This window comes from Nannobrachium achirus, assembly GCF_963921795.1.
Source record: "Nannobrachium achirus genome assembly, chromosome: 3".
Taxonomy (NCBI): Eukaryota; Metazoa; Chordata; class Actinopteri; order Myctophiformes; family Myctophidae; genus Nannobrachium; species Nannobrachium achirus.
This window is the reverse complement of record NC_137812.1, coordinates 31,389,368-31,406,867: the sequence shown is the minus strand read 5'-3', so window position 1 is coordinate 31,406,867 and position 17,500 is coordinate 31,389,368. Positions and strand designations below refer to the sequence as shown.

Sequence of the window (17,500 nt, the reverse complement as noted above, 5' to 3'; positions counted from 1 at the left end):
ATTCTTTTCTTAGCGATAACTATATTGACAATTTTTTAGATGAATCGAATAATCTGAAAAAAAAAAGAAAGATATTTGGCTTATTAGCCAGGAATCCTTTTACAGGTATTAACAGCGTTGTGCAATGATCAATTATTTCAGGGGTCTTCAACGTTTTCAGGTCAAGGACCCCTTAGCTGAGAGAGAGATGAAGCAGGGACCCCCTCTACATATTGTATAAATGTGTGATGGAGATTTTCATGGATAGATTCATAGACTTGTTTAACAGCACTGTCATCAGTCTATTTTGGATTCATGTCAATGTGTGTTTTCAGATATTTAACCGCTTGAACCATCAATACTTAATACCTTGACCTTTCACTCTGTTCTCAGAATATGGATGCTGGGGTTCAAGTGGTTAATATAAAAAAGGCGATAAAAAGTTTCTACCACACAAAGATTTGGAGGACCCCCTGTAGTAAGCAACTCTGAGGACCCCCTAGGGGTCCAGGAACCCCTGTTGAAGACCCCTGCTAGGTGAGACCTGTGGCTTGCTACAGGGAGGCGAGGGCCAGATGGAGAGAGAGAGATGGGTGGGTGGAGGGAGGGAGGGAGGGAGGGAGGGAGGGAGGGAAGGACTAGGGATGGGACGATATAAAAATGTCATATCACGATTATTGTGACAAAAGAAATCGCGTTTTACGATATTATCACGATAATCAAAATCCATTATCCTGGGGTGGAACATTTGCCAAAAAATAGCCGATCTACGACGCGTTGTGAGCTTGTAGATCTGCTATTTTTTGGCAAAGACATTTGATAGAGAGTGGAAAAAAGACAAGTGCGTATATTTTAAGTACCTTTTACCAATTATAGAAGGTTTAAGATGGTTTAAGATGCAGCTCGGCAAATAAAAGGGGAATTGATCCCAGTGCATGGCGGAGGACGATATCACGATAAATTAAATCTCCACGATACGATTATCGTGAGTGTTTTTTTTTATCACGATAAACGATAATATCGCTTATCGTCCCAGATAATATCGCTTATCGTCCCATCCCTTGGAAGGACTGGATGGATTGGGGAGTGGGTGGGTGGTAATGGTGGAGGGCAGGAAGGACTGGATGTATTGGGGAGTGGGTGGGTGGTAATGGTGGAGGGCAGTAGGTTTACCTCACTCTGTGGCAAGGGGCTCGACCGCATCGCCTCCCCTCGGAGAAATGGAAGTCAGTCCTCATTCCTCTCCTCTCGTCTCCTCTGCTGTGTTCGCCGTCGTGTCTGTGGTCTGCGTCGGTCATGCAGAACAGCCCAGGCAGTGTGTTTTCCTCGCGGCCATGGCTGCTTTGGACGCGCGCCAGGAAATCTCTCTTTCTCTCTCTCCAGGGGTGTCGCACCAAATTCTGGGCCCTGGGTACAAGGATTCACTGCGGCCCCCCCCATGAATGTTCGTGTTTGTGCATCAACTATTGAAAAATAGCAGATATACAAGCGTGCCGCGCTGCGAGCTAGTAAATCTTTTTTTTTTTTTTTAACCTATGTTTCTATGTCAGTGGTGCTCAAACTTCTTCATGTGAAGGACCCCCCAAAATGATATGTATTTGGCCACGGACCCCCATCTCAAAATATTTAGTTCAAGGGAGGGACCCCCCTGAAGAAAAATTTGAGTTACAAATGTTCGCTTAAAAAGTACATTATATTCAAAGATTTTTCACGACTTTTCAAAAATTGCAGATCTACAAGCTCGCAGCGCGGCACTCTGTGCCACGCTGTGAGCTTGTATATCTGCTATTTATCAATAGCTAAATAATTAAGGCCCCCCCACGGCCCCACCTCGGGTCCCTAGTAACTCAGTCCCACTTTTCCCCCCCTTGTGACGCCCCTGCTCGCTCTCCTCCTGCTTTATTATGTTGCACACTCCCCTTAGCTTTAGCCCTAGTGTTGCCGTGTCATTCTGTCTTCCTGGTATTCTTCTATCCTCTATTCCCTGTGCTGCTTGCTCTCCTCCTCCCCCATACTGCTTCTTCTTCGTCTCCACCTCCTCTTCCTCAGTCTGGCAGCTTCCGCAGGCCTCCCTTCATTGTGGCTCCTTTTTTTATTTTTTACTCTTTCGTTCTCTAGTGGGTGATTCTCTCTCTCTCTCTCTCTCTCTCTCTCTCTCTCTCTCTCTCTCTCTCTCTCTCTCTCTCTTCTCACACTGTCTGCCTCTCTGGCTGCTGTCGTTTCTAATTGGTGTTGCTCTGCCTCTCCTCTTTCATCCTCTGCTCCGTGTTTTTTTCTCTCCCCCCCTCTTCACTCTCTCGCCTCCAGTTTCCTCCTCCTCCCGCCCCCGCCTCCCCCCCCCCCCGGCCCGCTTCCCCGGTGGAAAACGACAGGCATCAGACGGACTCACTCTCTCTCTCACCTGTGTGCACATCAAACCTGTGTGTATGTGTGAGTGTGTGTGCGTGTGCGTGCACACTCCCAGCCTCCTCTTCATTCCTGTACAGCATGTTCCTTCCATAATGGCTCAGCCTTGGTCTCCCCTCTGGTTGCAGAGCTCTTTTCTTCCTGTGCTCCATGTTGGATTTCTCTCTGCAGCACAGTGGTCCCCAGCGGTTCCTTCCAGCTCCCGCTGACTGAGTCATCTTCTCCTATTCAGTCATGTACTCCACACAGCTTTTTTTTTTTTTTTCACAGGGGGGGGATAAACAAGAAATAGTCCAGGATCATATAGGTAAAGTTCCGTGTTAACTGTTGTAGTCCTTGATGGACATGAGTTTACTTAAATCTTCAGTTATCGGGTACGTGATAATAGTCATCTGAGGGGGGATGAAAAAGTCATCATTCCAAACTTCAGAATACATCTGAACTGAAGCCTCAAGCCTGTACCGCAGCGAGCATAAATCAATCTTTAGTTATGTTATTATAATAAAAGGCTGGATCAGGTGTTGCTCTGCCCCAGAGCTGACGTGGGCTCCCCGTTATAATAAGAGGGGAATCTGCATGATCTTATGTAGCTACTATCTGTGGTCTGGTCGCCCCCAGAGCATCCCCTGGTGCCCCAGCAGCAGTGTGTGTAATGTAGGCCAGTGGTTCTCAACCTGTGGATCGGGACCCCCAGGGGGGATCCCCAAATTATTTTGGGAGGTCCCCAGATGATTAACTTAATGTGAAACATTTCTTTCATGCTCAACAGTAAACAAACCAATATAAAGTTTAAGTGTATAGAGGGTATCTATCTGCACATTTCTAAAGTGACAATGTAAGGACTTTTTAATACCTCTAAAATGAAACATTGGCCAAATTGTCAAATATTAGAGGCAGAAATTGTGAAAATGTGTTGTGAGCATGTAGATCGGCTATTTTCACAATAGAACTGTGTTATACAAAATTGAATGCCTCAACTCTTAGTGCTCGTCAGGGTGGGGGGTCCCCAGTTAAAGTATCATTATTTTGGGGGTCGCGGCCTGAAAAGGTTGAGAGCCACTGATGTAGGCTGATTCAAGTACAAGCGAGGGAGTGAAGTACTTGTAGGTCAGTGGCTAAAAACAGGCCACATTTTGCCTGATTGCAGTATTGCGCTGCCATGTGGCACGGGAATCCTGTCACTGATAACCAGGACACGAGGCACCCGGAGGGGGTGTGAGTAGGGGGTCACTTTGGAGAAGGGTTTAGCGAGCAGGAGAGAAAGAGAGGAGGGTAGAAGGTGAGAAAGGAATGAGAGTGGGGGGAATCAAAATCCAGTTTTCTGTAATGTCATATGACAGCACAAATTAGGCTTAAGAGCAGGCATTGACACTAAAGGCTTGCCCCCGCCAGGTAAATAAAACGTCAGAGCTCTATTTACCTATAATGTCATGTGCTGTTTTTACTGTGGCTACTGTGTGAAACCATAGACATGTTCAATCATAGCTACAGTATGTAGGTATTTGGATTTGGAGGTATTGAGGTGTGACATTATTGTATTGCACAGGCACAGAAAGTAAAGAAATATGTGTTAAATTGAGCGGTAATTAAAATCTTTACCTATTATTTTATAATGGACGATTTACTTTTCAGGCAAGTGGGTATGACCTTCGGGCAAGTAGAACATGACCTGTACTTGCCCGATGGGCAAGTGCCTCTGAGACCTTAGTGTCAACCCCTGAAGAGTCGACAAAAGAAAAGAGGGATCGACGAAAACAAACTAACCCTGCCATCATAGCTATCGTCGCTACAATTGTATTGCATTTTTTATATTTCACATACTAGCTACCAGCTTACTGCTGCTGATGCTTCCAGGCTGTTCTCCAGCCGGTATCCATTTAATCCTCATGTCTTCCCTTGCGTATCAGCTTTGCCCAAATTAGGTAGATAATAAATCCATACGGGGGAGGAGGAAGGATGCCATTGTTATGTGCCTCCCTCCTCCTCTCCTGTGTCCCTGCTTAGCTAGCTGTCATGCTAAGCAGCAGCCGGCTCACCGCTATAGCTGTAACCATGCAGGGCTGTCACACCAAATTCTGGGCCCTGGGTTCAAGGATTCACTGTGGGCCCCCCATGAATGTTCTTCATAGGGGGAGGGGGTTATAGACTGGGAATGCATTATTACGCATTATTTTGTATGTTAGAAATAGCAGATATACAAGTTCATAGAAACCTATGTTTCTATGTCAGTGGTGCTCAAACCTTTTCATGTGAAGGACCCCCAAAATGATATTAGTTCCGGGGGTCTTCCACCCCCCCCCCCCCCCCCCCCCCCCCCATTAGCAACATTTGAGTTACAAATGTTCGCTTAAAAAATACATATATTCAAAGATTTGCACAAACGTTCACGACTTTTCAAAAAAGATCTACAAGCGCCGCGCTGTGAGCTTGTATAACTGCTATTTTTCAATAGTTAAAGCATAAAATAACTAAGGTCCCTCCACCTTGGGCCCTAGTAACTCATTCCCACTTTTCCCCCCCTTGTTGACGCCCCTGGCTGCAACACCTGGGAGCAGAGCGCTGTCGGCTTAACATGGAGGACAAATGAAAACAGAGACTTTGCGCTACATAAATAAATGGCCACCGGTCTTTTCTGCTGTGACAATTATTATTTATCTTTCTGTTTACCTCACTTAAGCCCTATCTTCTATTCTCGACATTTTTCGAAACGAGCTCACAACGCATGGCATCATGCTTTTACATTGCATTGCACAGACGCATGTACCACACACACACATATGCATGCACGCATACACACACACACACACACACACACACACACACACACACACACACACACACACACACACACACACACACACACACACACACACACACACACACACACAGAGAGAGAGCAAGCTCATATTTATTATTACCAGAGGACTGCCTTCCCCCAGCTGCTGATATAGCAGTATGTCTCAGACACACTGTGTTCTCATTATGAGGTGTGTGTGTGTGTGTGTGTGTGTGTGTGTGTGTGTGTGTGTGTGTGTGTGTGTGTGTGTGTGTGTGTGTGTGTGTGTGTGTGTGTGTGTGTGTGTGTGTGTGTGTGTGTGTGTGTGTGTGTGTGTGTGTGTGTGTGTGTGTGTGTGTGTGTGTGTTGAAAGATGGAATGAGTGAAAAACTGGCGAGGGGGTGAAAGTTTTACATTTCTACTGTCTTTCATTAAAAACCTGCTGCCAAGGCCATTCTCTCTCTCTCTCTCTCTCTCTCTCTCTCTCTCTCTCTCGCTCAATGTCATTCTCTGCCAGACTTGCCGTGTCCTCTTGATTGGCAGCCCAGTGGGAGGCTGGCCTCTCATCATTAATCTCCTGTTAGGAGTGTTGTGATTGTACCCTGTTTGGATTCACATCCAGGGCCCTATGGACAGCACTGGCTGGCCACCTGCCTGCGTGTGTGTGTGTGTGTGTGTGCGTGTGTGTGTGTGCGTGTGCGTGTGCGTGTGCGTGTCAGTGGTGTAAAGCAGTGGTTCTCAACCTTTTCAGGCGCGACCCCCGAAATAATCATATTTTAACTGGGGACTCCCCCCCACCCTTACATTTTGTATAACATGCTTCTATTGTGAAAATAGCAGATCTACATGCTCACAGCGCCTCGCGTTGCGAGGCGTTGTGAACATGTAGATCGGCTATTTTCATAATTTCTGTCTCTAATATTTGAGCATTTGGCCAGTGTTTAATTTGTCATTTTAGAGGTATTAAAACCTCACTTTAGAAATGGGCAGATACCCTCTATACACTTAAACTTTATATTGGTTTGTTTACTGTTGAGAGAGAAAACAATCACCTGGGGACCACCCTGGGGGTCTCGACCCACAGGTTGAGATCCACTGGTGTAAAGTAACCAAGTAAGTTTACTTAAGTACTGTACTCAAGTACAATTTTGAGGTATTTGTACTTTACTTGAGTATTTCCAATTTCCTTTTTCTTTTTTTTCCCCCACCAAATTTTATCCCACGATTTTGTAACCCATTTTTCACCCGGTGCCAATGCCTAAGATGTAATCCTGGACGCTACTCTCCCTCTCCGAACTGAGCTCATGCTTCTGATTATTTCCAATTTCCAATACTTACTTATACTACATCTCGGATCCAAATATTGTACTTTTACTCCACTACATTTATTTGAAAACGATAGTTACTACTACTACAGTAGTTACGTTGCAGATATAAATGATTATATTACAAAACATTTAGCCCTATTTTATACCTAGGCTTTTTGAAGATCTGCTATTTTCAAACATTTTGTACTTTTACTTTTGATAATTTAAGTGTATTTTGATGCCAATTGAATTCTTTCATACTTTCTACATTGCAGTATTGATAGTTTTACTTAAGTAGGACATTTGAGTACTTTTCCCATAGGCTTTTTGAAGATCTGCTATTTTCAAACATTTTGTACTTTTACTTTTGATAATTTAAGTGTATTTTGATGCCAATTGAATTCTTTCATACTTTCTACATTGCAGTATTGATAGTTTTACTTAAGTAGGACATTTGAGTACTTTTCCACCACTGGTGTGTGTGTGTGTGTGTGTGTGTGTGTGTGTGTGTGTGTGTGTGTGTGTGTGTGTGTGTGTGTGTGTGTGTGTGTGTGTGTGTGTGTGTGTGTGTGTGTGTGTGTGTGTGTGTGTGTGTGTGTGTGTGTGTGTGTGTGTGTGTGTGTGTGTGTGTGTGTGTGTGTGTGTGTGTGTCTGGTTGGCCGGCTGGATTTGTCCTCGCTTGTTTCCTGTCTACCTATTTGTCTGTCCATCTGGTTGTCTATTTTCCCATTCATATCGTATAAAGTTTCATCATTCACTCTGCAATCTGTTTTTTTATATGTGCTTTCCTGTCAGTCTCGGTCTCTAGCTCTCAAAATATTAGTGCCATTTAATGGTTGATCTTCACCCTGTCTGGGTTAGGGTCATGAACTGTGTGTGTGTGTGTGTGTGTGTTTGTGCGTGCGCGCGTGCATGCATGCGTCCACGCAGCTGTGTTCTTGTCCTTGCTTTCCAAGATGGTTGCCATAGAGGAATCAACAGTTATTACAGCCACATAGGGAGACGAGAGACTGTTTTCATAAGAGCACGTTTTAAAGCGAGAGAGAGGGTGCATTGATTCGATATGACACACTGCAGTAATATCCACCAATATCACTTGCATTTCACAGGGACTGTACACGCACGCACACACCCACGCATACATGCACACACACACGCACACACGCACACACCGTGTCTTAGTCTCTGTGGTCCTGCTCATGCATCTGATAGTTTCCAGGAGCTGTCACTAGAGTTGAGCCAAAGGAAATAAATAGTGAAGTGAAGCACTTAGTTTCCCCCCGGCCCTCGGAGAGCGGGGCCCTGGCGATCTGCCCAGTGGAGAGACACACACCTCTGGCTCTTATTCAGTCAATCTGTCTGTCTGTCTGTCTGTCTGTCTGTCTGTCTCTCTTTCTGTCTTATTCAGTCAATCTGTCTGTCTGTCTGTCTGTCTGTCTGTCTGTCTGTCTGTCTGTCTCTCTCTCTTTCTGTCTTATTCAGTCAATCTGTCTGTCTGTCTCTATATCTGTCTTATTCAGTCAATCTGTCTGTCTGTCTGTCTGTCTGTCTGTCTGTCTGTCTGTCTCTCTTTTGCTCTTATTCAGTCAATCTGTCTGTCTTTCTGTCTCCTTCCTTCCAGTCTCTTGTTTCCTTCTCCTTTTCCTGTCTATCTGCTCTCTTAAACCATCCTCCTTCCAACAGCTTTCCCTCAACGCCGTTTTATTTTTCTGCCACTTTGCATTCCTTGCTTCATCTTTGGACTCCTACCTTGCTCCCTCCCTCCCTCCCTCCCTCCCTCCCTCTCCTCAGTGTCTCTCCACTAGCGAGCAATGTCCTTCAGAAGTTAACTAGAGGTCCAGCTGTGCTTATGAAAAGCAGATTGAGGACGGATAATTTGTTCTAAACACTGAGTGCACTCTGGCCCCAATGCAGAAAGATGAAAGGAAAGTTATTGCTAATGAAATATCGACATTGTGTAGTTTATGTGTACAAGCACCATGGTCACGCATACCGTATATTCACACGCAATACAAATACGTGTGTCATTACTTGTGAACACGTGTACGTGTACATCGAGAGCCCTCCTGCACACTCGATGTTTTTGTGTGTGTGTGTGTGTGTGCGCACACTCGATGTTTGTGTGTGTGTGTGCGCGTGTGTTTGTGTGCGTTTTTTACCTGTTGAACTGAAAGTGTCTCCTTTCTCTCTCTCTTTCTGCAGCTGAGAGAAACTAGCAACAGGAGAGAGAGAACCATTTGATGGAAGAAAAGAGAAGGAAGAAACACGAAGAAAAGACGAAGAAGGACATTGCTCAGAAAAAGGTGAGACTGAAAATACCCCTCCCTCTATATGTTCTCTCTCTCTCTCTCTCTCTCTCTCTCTCTCTCTCTCTCTGTCTCTCTTTCTCTCTCTTTTTGAGCGGTGGTCACACCGTCTCCATAGCGTGGCCGTGTGTGTGGGTGTGTGTGTGTGTGTGTGTCTGTCTGTATGTAGCCTCTGTGTGGGTCTGTCTGTATGTAGCCTCTGGTGTAGCCTGAGTACCCTGGGTGACCAGAGAGGTGCTGTTGAGTCTAGCCTGCCCTGAGCATCAACTGCAATACACACACACACACACACACACACACACAGGCACCCCCCCCCACACACACACACACACACACAGGCACCCCACCCCCCACCCCCACACCCCCCACCCCACACACACAGGCACCCCCCCCCCCCCCACACACACACACACACAGGCACCCCTCCCCCCCCCCCCCACGACCACCGCTCAGTTCACACGGGTGTGATTTTTTCTTTCCTTTCTATATCTTATCTGTTTTCTCTCTTACGCACACACACACACACACACACACACACACACACACACACACACACACACACACACTCAAGTGGTAAGCTACGTCAGTGATACTCAGCCCTTTTAATTTCAAGGACTCCCAGTTTGATGTGAATTAGGCCATGGAGAACAAGTGAGCTACTGTAATCAATTTCCTCCCTAGTACTCTCTCCACATCGTATACCCACGTAAACACAGTTGAGGAGTTTGTGTCTTCTGACTCCAGTCCTTGAAGTAAATTCACGGCTCGCCTGATTGAATTTAACAGCGCGGGCCGGTGCTTGTATAGATTTGTGGCGAGCGAAAAGCGCCTTGCGTGCAGAAAGCGGCCGAACGGCTCGACAGTATGTCTTCCAACTGGCCGCCGCTCAACGGCAAACATGAGCGATGGGATGAACGCACTTGCATCGTGTAGCTCGGTAACATTTGTTGTTTTCCTGTCGCGTGAGCCATTTCCCCGGTATGAATTAACACTGTTTTTAACTCCCTCTAATTCTCTCTCTATTCTCCCCCTTTTCCCCCAGGCTGCTGATCCGAAAACCAAAGGTGAGTGCAATAATAATGATGACATAAACTGCACCCTCAGATGCAGAGAGCTACTCTGAACCACTTGTACAGGCCTGTTGTTATCAGCTGTGATTTACACGCATTATATATGACTGTAAAAAGCATACTGAGAATTACCATATATTTAGGACTGCCTGCAGACCTGCATGCTGTTTCCTTCATGCAGATAACATGCATATTGCACACACATGCATGCACGCACGCACGCACACACACGTACGTGGAGCAAAAGCCAGTCCAGTGTAGCCTAATACGGAGCGATGCTCTGACTGACGCGCTGGCAGTACCAAGCAGTGAAGCATGAAGCCACCTGACAGCTACAGCAATGAAACACTGGCACGACCTGGGCTTGGAGAGAGAGAGAGAGAGAGAGGAGCTCTCAGAGAGGGTTGGTGGGTGGCGGGTGCAGGATAAAGAAGGTCATGGAGTTCAGTTTCTAAATGCACAGTGGAGTGTGGCTAGCGGTAAAGTGTCCTCATGTGCCCTTGGACTTCACAAGCGAGGCTACTTGCAGTGGTGCCCATGGTATTGCTGTGAACTCTGGTACAAACTCATGCTACAACAACTACAACTGCTACTGTTATCCAATTGAGCTTGCGTTTGTTCCAGTTTGCTTTCAGACATTTTTTTCCAGCTGACATTAAGTTTATGAGGTGCAATAGTTTGTCCTCATTGCTTGCGTGTGAGCGTGCAAGTGTGTATGTGTTGATGTGAGTTTGACCTCCGTGATGCTGACGCCTGTAATTCCAAGCAGTGTTGGGAATGTAGTGGCTTGTTGAGGAATCCATAATGTGTCCATGTGTGCCAGCCTTGCTGTTAACCCTCCGTTGACCCTGTAGTAGCTGCGGGGTGCAATGTGAAGGACTGCCCTGAAGTATTTGCATTGGTTAATAATAATAATAATAATAACTTGAATTTATTAAGCGCCTTTCAAAAACCCAAGGACGCTTAACAATACAGAAATGAACACATTATTTTCCAAAAGCCTGCATAAACAAGTGTCTCTTCAGTGAGGACTGGAAGTGCGGCTGTGGCTCAGGAGGTACAGCGAGTTGGCTAATGATCCCTGGGTCGGCGGTTCAAATCCCGGCTCCTCCCGTCCACATGTCGAAGTGTCCTTGGGCAAGACACTGAACCCCACATTGCCTCCAATGAGTTGGTCGGCGCAAGCTTGCCACCATTGGTGTGTGAATGTGGGAAGTGAGGACGCTGGCGTCGAATGTTCGCTGCTTCACTTCCCAATGTATGAATGAATGGACCATTGTAAAGCGCTTAGAGTTTGCAAGTTGCTTAGAAAAGCGCTATAAAAATGGAGTCCAATGTTGGCAACTGGTGAATCTCTCCAGGGGCTGCCACACTGAAAGCTCTGTCGCCGAGGGTCCACTTATTGCTGGGAGGGTTCTGCAATGTAGTTGTTTTCTCATTGTTTCCACCCCGTTCTGGCCACTACATTGATTGTAGATGTCATGTCACCAAAAGTACTGGTTGGCGGAAGCTTCGTGAGACGAGTGTGCAGCAGATGGACTCAGGGCTTTGGTTCAGTCTACAGCCCATCGAGGCTTTGGCAAATACCAGTCAGCACCTCTCCATGGAGAGTATGTGTGGAGAGATCTTTCTGGCCACACTGTACACAGACATTTTACATGGCGATTAATTTGTCACAGAAATAATTGCGATTAACGATTTAATTGTGTTTTCGTTGTTGAGCGCTGGGAACATTTATGAATAAAAGTAAAATTTCTGTTTGGCTTTTAGGCTTTAAAGTTGTTCAGGGCTCTATGACAAATAATCTTAATACACAAAGAAATGGCTGACATATTTAATAACTTTATACTTTCCAAGAAATATTACTAGTGGAAATAGCTGATCTTGTAGATAATTGAGTTGTAGATCTGCTATTTCCACTATTTTTTTTAAACATTTGAAAATCTATGAACTATTTTTCAACATCGAAACGATTATGCAAATTAATTCCGATCATCTCAAATAACTGCGATTGGGCGATTATGTGATAACGAGGCACGTGCACACATAGACATCAAAGGGGGCTTGAGGCCCTGTCCTTTAACCCGTCTGTAAAAAGTGCCCCCTCCAGACCATGAATGCAGTTTTTACTATAGTGAAAGAAATGCAAAGGCCTCCTTTCCATGACATACCTGAAATCCATGCCGTTACTCCACATCTTCAGTATTGACTTGATTATGCTTAGTTGTGGTATCACGCATCGAAAATAGAAGACCTCCAAGCTCACAACGCGTCGCGCTGCGACGCGTTGTGAGCTTGGAGGTCTGCTATTTTGGATATTTCCACCAAAATACCCTTTTTTAGACATTTTAGCCCCGGCCTCTCTAACATTCTCTGCACGCCCCTGGTGATAACCGTGACAGGCCTATGGTCTCCGACAGTGTTTTATTTGCACACGTTTGTTTGTGTGTGTGTGTGTGTGTGCGTGCGTGCGTGCGTGCGTGCGTGCGTGCGTGCGTGCGTGTGTGTGCGTGTGTGGATGCGTGTTTGCCTGTCTCCTCCAGTCTGAGCGCCAGCCTGACCATCTGGGTGTGACCGTTGGGGCTTTAACGAAGGTCACCAAGGGTTTCCTTGACCTTTGACCAGCATGTTTTTAATTAGGCGCTCTCCGTTTCGCCGGCCTGTCTGCTGAGCTGTGGGCCCATTAGCCCAGTTCTGAAGGCTGTGTACAGCGTTGCAGTTGCTCTTGAGAAATGTGTCACTTTGTGTGTGGGTGTTAGTTTAGCCCGCTCTTCGTTTTAATTAGCTCCCTCACATGTCACTCTTGTCCAGGGGGAAAATGGCCTTGAAAATGCTGATACCCGGAGAAAGAAGTTTTACAAACCCTTTGCGTTAGGAGAGTCACAGCCGTTTTTAATCGAATAGAGCAGTGGTTCTCAAAGTGGATTCCATGGACTTTGTGGGTTCCTTTATGGGGGTCTAAATTGACCAGTACAAGTCTGTAACTCTGACAGTGTACAAATGGAACCAAATGAACCCTAACGGGTCCATTTGGTTCCATTTGCACACTGTCAGAGTTAAGGGGAGACCTTGAAATGTGAAAGTTTGAGAACCACTGGAATAGAGCACTCGCAGCAACAAAAGATTCATCGCAAAGTGTTTTCATGGAGGCAAATGAGAGAGAGAGAAAAAAAATAACAAGCTGTTTTAACACATAAAACTTGGAAAAATGTACGGCAGCTGTTTGTTTTTTTTAAACTGGAGGTAATTCTTGAGCATCTACACACAGTATCTTCTCTACACGTCTGGCCCAGACCGTCTCTGCCTGCTGTCCCACACACAGTAACATCCTGTGTTAATTACACTGTCAGCGTTAAATTAACACTCTGGATGTAGCTGCGTGTAAACACGCACCACTATTATTGTACATCTGGGTGGTGTTTGTTGTGCCACACGCAACAATGATATGCATATCCTCGCTGTCTGGTGGAAACCTTGTATCTCCAAGTTTCAAATTGGTACGCTTTTAAAGTAAAGTAAAGTCCTGCTTCATCATACAAGACTGTCTGTTGCACAAAACTAGTGAAAATAGCAGATCTACAAGCACACAACGAGGCGTTGTGTGCTTGTAGATCGGCTATTTTCACTAGTTTAAATCATTTTTAAAATGATAAATGCAAATGAACAGTTTTGGACATACATAGTTACCACCCAAATACAACATCATCGCTGTCTGGTGGAAACCTTGTATGTCCAGAACTGTTAACTTTTCAGAAAATGGGGGGGGGGGGGGGGGGCGTGCTCCAGTGGATCCAATGTAGTTATAATTTTTAAGCTCTTGTTAAGACTTTTCATTGGTTCAGTTTACATTATCTATAACCCACAGAGGCACCCTGCTCACACGCAACGAATTAAAACAAAATCTACAAGATCACAACGTGTCGCGATGTGACTCGTTGTGAGCTTGTAGCTTGGCTATTTTTTGGCTACTTTTGCGTGACACTGTAGTGTGTGGAAGTAGGGCATTCATTTTTGAAAAAACATCAAATAAAATATGGAGATATAAGGTTTCTGGCCGGCGGCAACGATATGCATAATATATTGTATGCATGGAGATACATACATAGATACATACATATGCATATGCAATGCATGCGCAGCTGTCACAATGAGTGAAAGTAGGCGGTTTAGGAGGAGGAAGATGCTATATATTAATTAGTGGTGTAAACTAACTAAGTATGTTTACTTACTACTACAGTAATGTACTTAAGTAAAATTTTGAGGTATTTGTACTTGAGTATTTCCAATATCTTCACTTCTACTCCATTACATCTCGGATCCAAATATTGTACTTTTACTCCACTACAGTTACTAGTTACTTTGCAGATATTAATTATAATATTATAAAACATACATAAACCACTTTAGCCCTATTTTACACCTTGGCTATTTGAACATACTGTAGAAGATCTACAAGCTCAAAACGTGACGTATTGTCAGCTTGTGGATCTGCTATTACTTTTACTTTTGGTACTTCAAGTACATTTTGATGCCAACAATTTCATACTTTTACTCAAGTACATTTTGAATTCCCGACTTTTTACTTGTAACAGAGTATTTCTATATTGCAGTATTGATACTTTTACTTAAGCAAAATATGTCAGTACCTTTTCCACCACCATAATGGTTAGATATAAGCAACCATAATAACAATATAGTATAACGAATAATTCTCCTGCACTATGTTGAAAACAAAACAGTGAGTGATGGTGATATTGTTTTTCTAGATTGATATTCCTATACATTTGTTTTATTGTTGTTGATGTACTGACATCTTGCTTATTATAGTGATGTATTACCTGCTTATTGTAAATCGCTTTGGATTAAAAGCGTCTGCTAAATGCCTAACTGTAACTGTAAACTGTAAAGTCTCTTAGAGAGAGAGAGAATACTTCATAAACTTGACCTTTCACTCTGTACTTAGTCTGCTCTTTTCCCCTTCTACACCAACCTCGTCCCAAAAATAGCCGATCTACAAGCTCACAACGCCTCGTGCTGCGAGGCGTTGTGAGCTTGTAGATCTGCTATTTTTGGCTAAAGTTCTCAGAATATATTATGGACGCTTGTCGCTTGGGTTCAAGTGATTAATATAAAAAAAGGAGAAAACATTCTATCACTCAAAGATTTGGAGGACCCCCTGTAGTAGGGGTCCCAGACCCCCTGTTGAGGACCCCTGCTCTAAATCTAAACACATATTCTAAAGTGGAATGAGTTGAGCTCTCATCCATGACACTAAATAGAGAAGACGCGAAACGCTCTCCATGCAAAACGACATGCAGCTGTGAATTGTGTGTTTCCTTCCATATGATGATGATGATGGTGGTGTCTCTCCATTTTTCCCCTTCTTTATACACTCACAGGCACATGCACACACAGGGGCGTTACAAGAGGGGGGAAAGTGGGACTGAGTTACTAGGGCCCAAGGTGGAGGGGCCCTAGTAACTTGAGCTATTGAAAAATAGCAGATATACAAGCCCACAGCGCGGCACTGCAAGCTTGTAGATCTGCTATTTTGAAAAGTCGTGAAATGTGTGGCAAATCTTTGAATATATGTATTTTTTAAGCGAAAAATTTAACTAAATTTTGCTTCTGGGGGTCCCTGGAACTAAGTATTTTGAGATGAGAAACATGGGTTTTTCAAAAAACCTTAGAAGGATTTTAAATATTCAAAGACTTGCACAAATGTTCACGATCTTTCAAAAATAGCAGATCTACAAGCTCGCAGCGCGGCACCGATATCTTGCTATTTTTCAATAGTTAAAGCACAAAATAATGCCTAATAATGCGTTCCCAGTCTAAATGGGTTAAACCCCTCCTCCTATGAAGAACATTCATGGGGGGCCCGCAGTGAATCCTTGTACCCACTACCCAGGGCCCAGAATTGGTGTGACGCCCCTGTGCACACACTCACACACACACACACACAGCCACACACGGCCCACACACGGCTATCACCCACACCATTCCTCTCCCCCCTGTTGCAGGCGGCCCGCCTCGGTCCCCAGCATTTCAATTTGTTTGCGGTAATCGATCTCCGCCCGGCGCTGTTCATATGTATGAAAATGAGATAAAGCGCCGTCGCTGTGAATTAACTTCTCTGCCCCCCATTAGGCTTGGAAATCCAGAGAGACACGGGGCTGGCCGAAAGCCCGGTCCGTCACACGGACCCCCAGCCCCCCCCCCCCCCCCCCCCACACACACACACACACACACACACACACACACTAGCTGGACCTTTGAGGGAGAGCATACAGCCTAGCCCCCCCCCAGCCCCATGCCTCCCACTCTCCATCCCTGATCCCCATTACCACAGAGGGCAGGAAGACGTTGATTATTCCCAACCCCATCTCTCCATCCAGTGAGCCTACTGCTACACACACACACACACACACACACACACACACACACACACACACACACACACAATGCACACACATACTCTCACACTCCATCAGAAAAATACTTATTGGACAAGATGCATATTCGTAGTTCGGCCAGTGATATTCATTCACACACTCGCACGCACACACGCATGCACAAGCACGCACACACACACACACACACACACACACACACACACACACACACACACACACACACACACACACACACACACACACACACGCAAACAGCTTTCCCTCTGGGACCTGCAGGCTTTCAGTCCATTCTCACTGTGAGTGAAGCAAATGCTTACATCATGGAATTGCAAAACAGCGGTGGCAATAATGTGCTACAGTGCTAGCTATGATTGCTGTTTACGCACATGTGCGAGCGCGCATACGCACACACACACACACACACACACACACACACACACACACACACACACACACACACACACACACACACACTTGCACAAACACACACGCACCTACACACGCACACACGTACACACCACACACCACACACTCCAAGGCAAGCACAGACAAAAACACAGCAAGGCCAAACACGCACATACACACACACACACACACACACACACAGTCACACTCCCAGTCACAAACACTACAGTGTCACACACACGGACCACGGGAGAAAGGAGGAGAAAAAAAATAAAAACTCCATGAAGTTATGAGAAAGCACGTCCCATGTGGGGAGAGATGCAAATGCAATTGATGAAACAGGTGGCGGCATGCAGGCTGCGAGCAGAACGCTCCAGTGAAAGCCAGGACACGCCTGTCACATTCCCACAAGCCGATAATCAGACAATCAGCCATTCCCGCTCCGTTTCTGCTGCCCACGCACTTTTCTCTGCAGAGAGGTTAAAGAACAAATGGAATGCATGTCAGTCTCCAGTCCTCCAGTTTTCTCCTTACCCACGCATTTCCCTCAATTCCCTCTTGTTGTTTCTCTTTGCATCAAATATGGCCGCCGCACAGTGTCACCACCAAGTCTCTAGGCATTTCATTTCATGTTTTTGTTTAGGGTCGGGTTTTTTTCTTCTTTTTTTCTCTCCCCTCGAGGGTTTTTTGACGTGACACCCGCACCAGTGCACTGTATGAATGAATCCGTATTGGATTTAATTCACAATTTCACATGCAATTAATTGCGTCAACACATTATTATATATTTTTGCAAAGGAATTCTCATGAATCGCTATCTAATTAGAGGCTAATT

At 45.1% G+C, this 17,500-nt stretch overlaps 1 protein-coding gene across 4 annotated transcripts in view; it reads left to right on the top strand.

The window, feature by feature from the left end:
* The window catches only part of tnrc6c2 (trinucleotide repeat containing adaptor 6C2), a 73,504-nt gene that overhangs the window by 10,228 nt on the left and 45,776 nt on the right, over positions 1–17,500 (top strand). For all 4 annotated transcript variants that reach the window (XM_080721916.1, XM_080721915.1, XM_080721914.1 and 1 more), the window contains exons 2-3: positions 8,671–8,771; positions 9,817–9,838. In XM_080721916.1, the coding sequence (XP_080578042.1) occupies positions 8,709–8,771; positions 9,817–9,838 (85 nt within the window). In that variant the 5' untranslated portion in view covers positions 8,671–8,708. The remainder of the gene's footprint in view (positions 1–8,670; positions 8,772–9,816; positions 9,839–17,500) is intronic.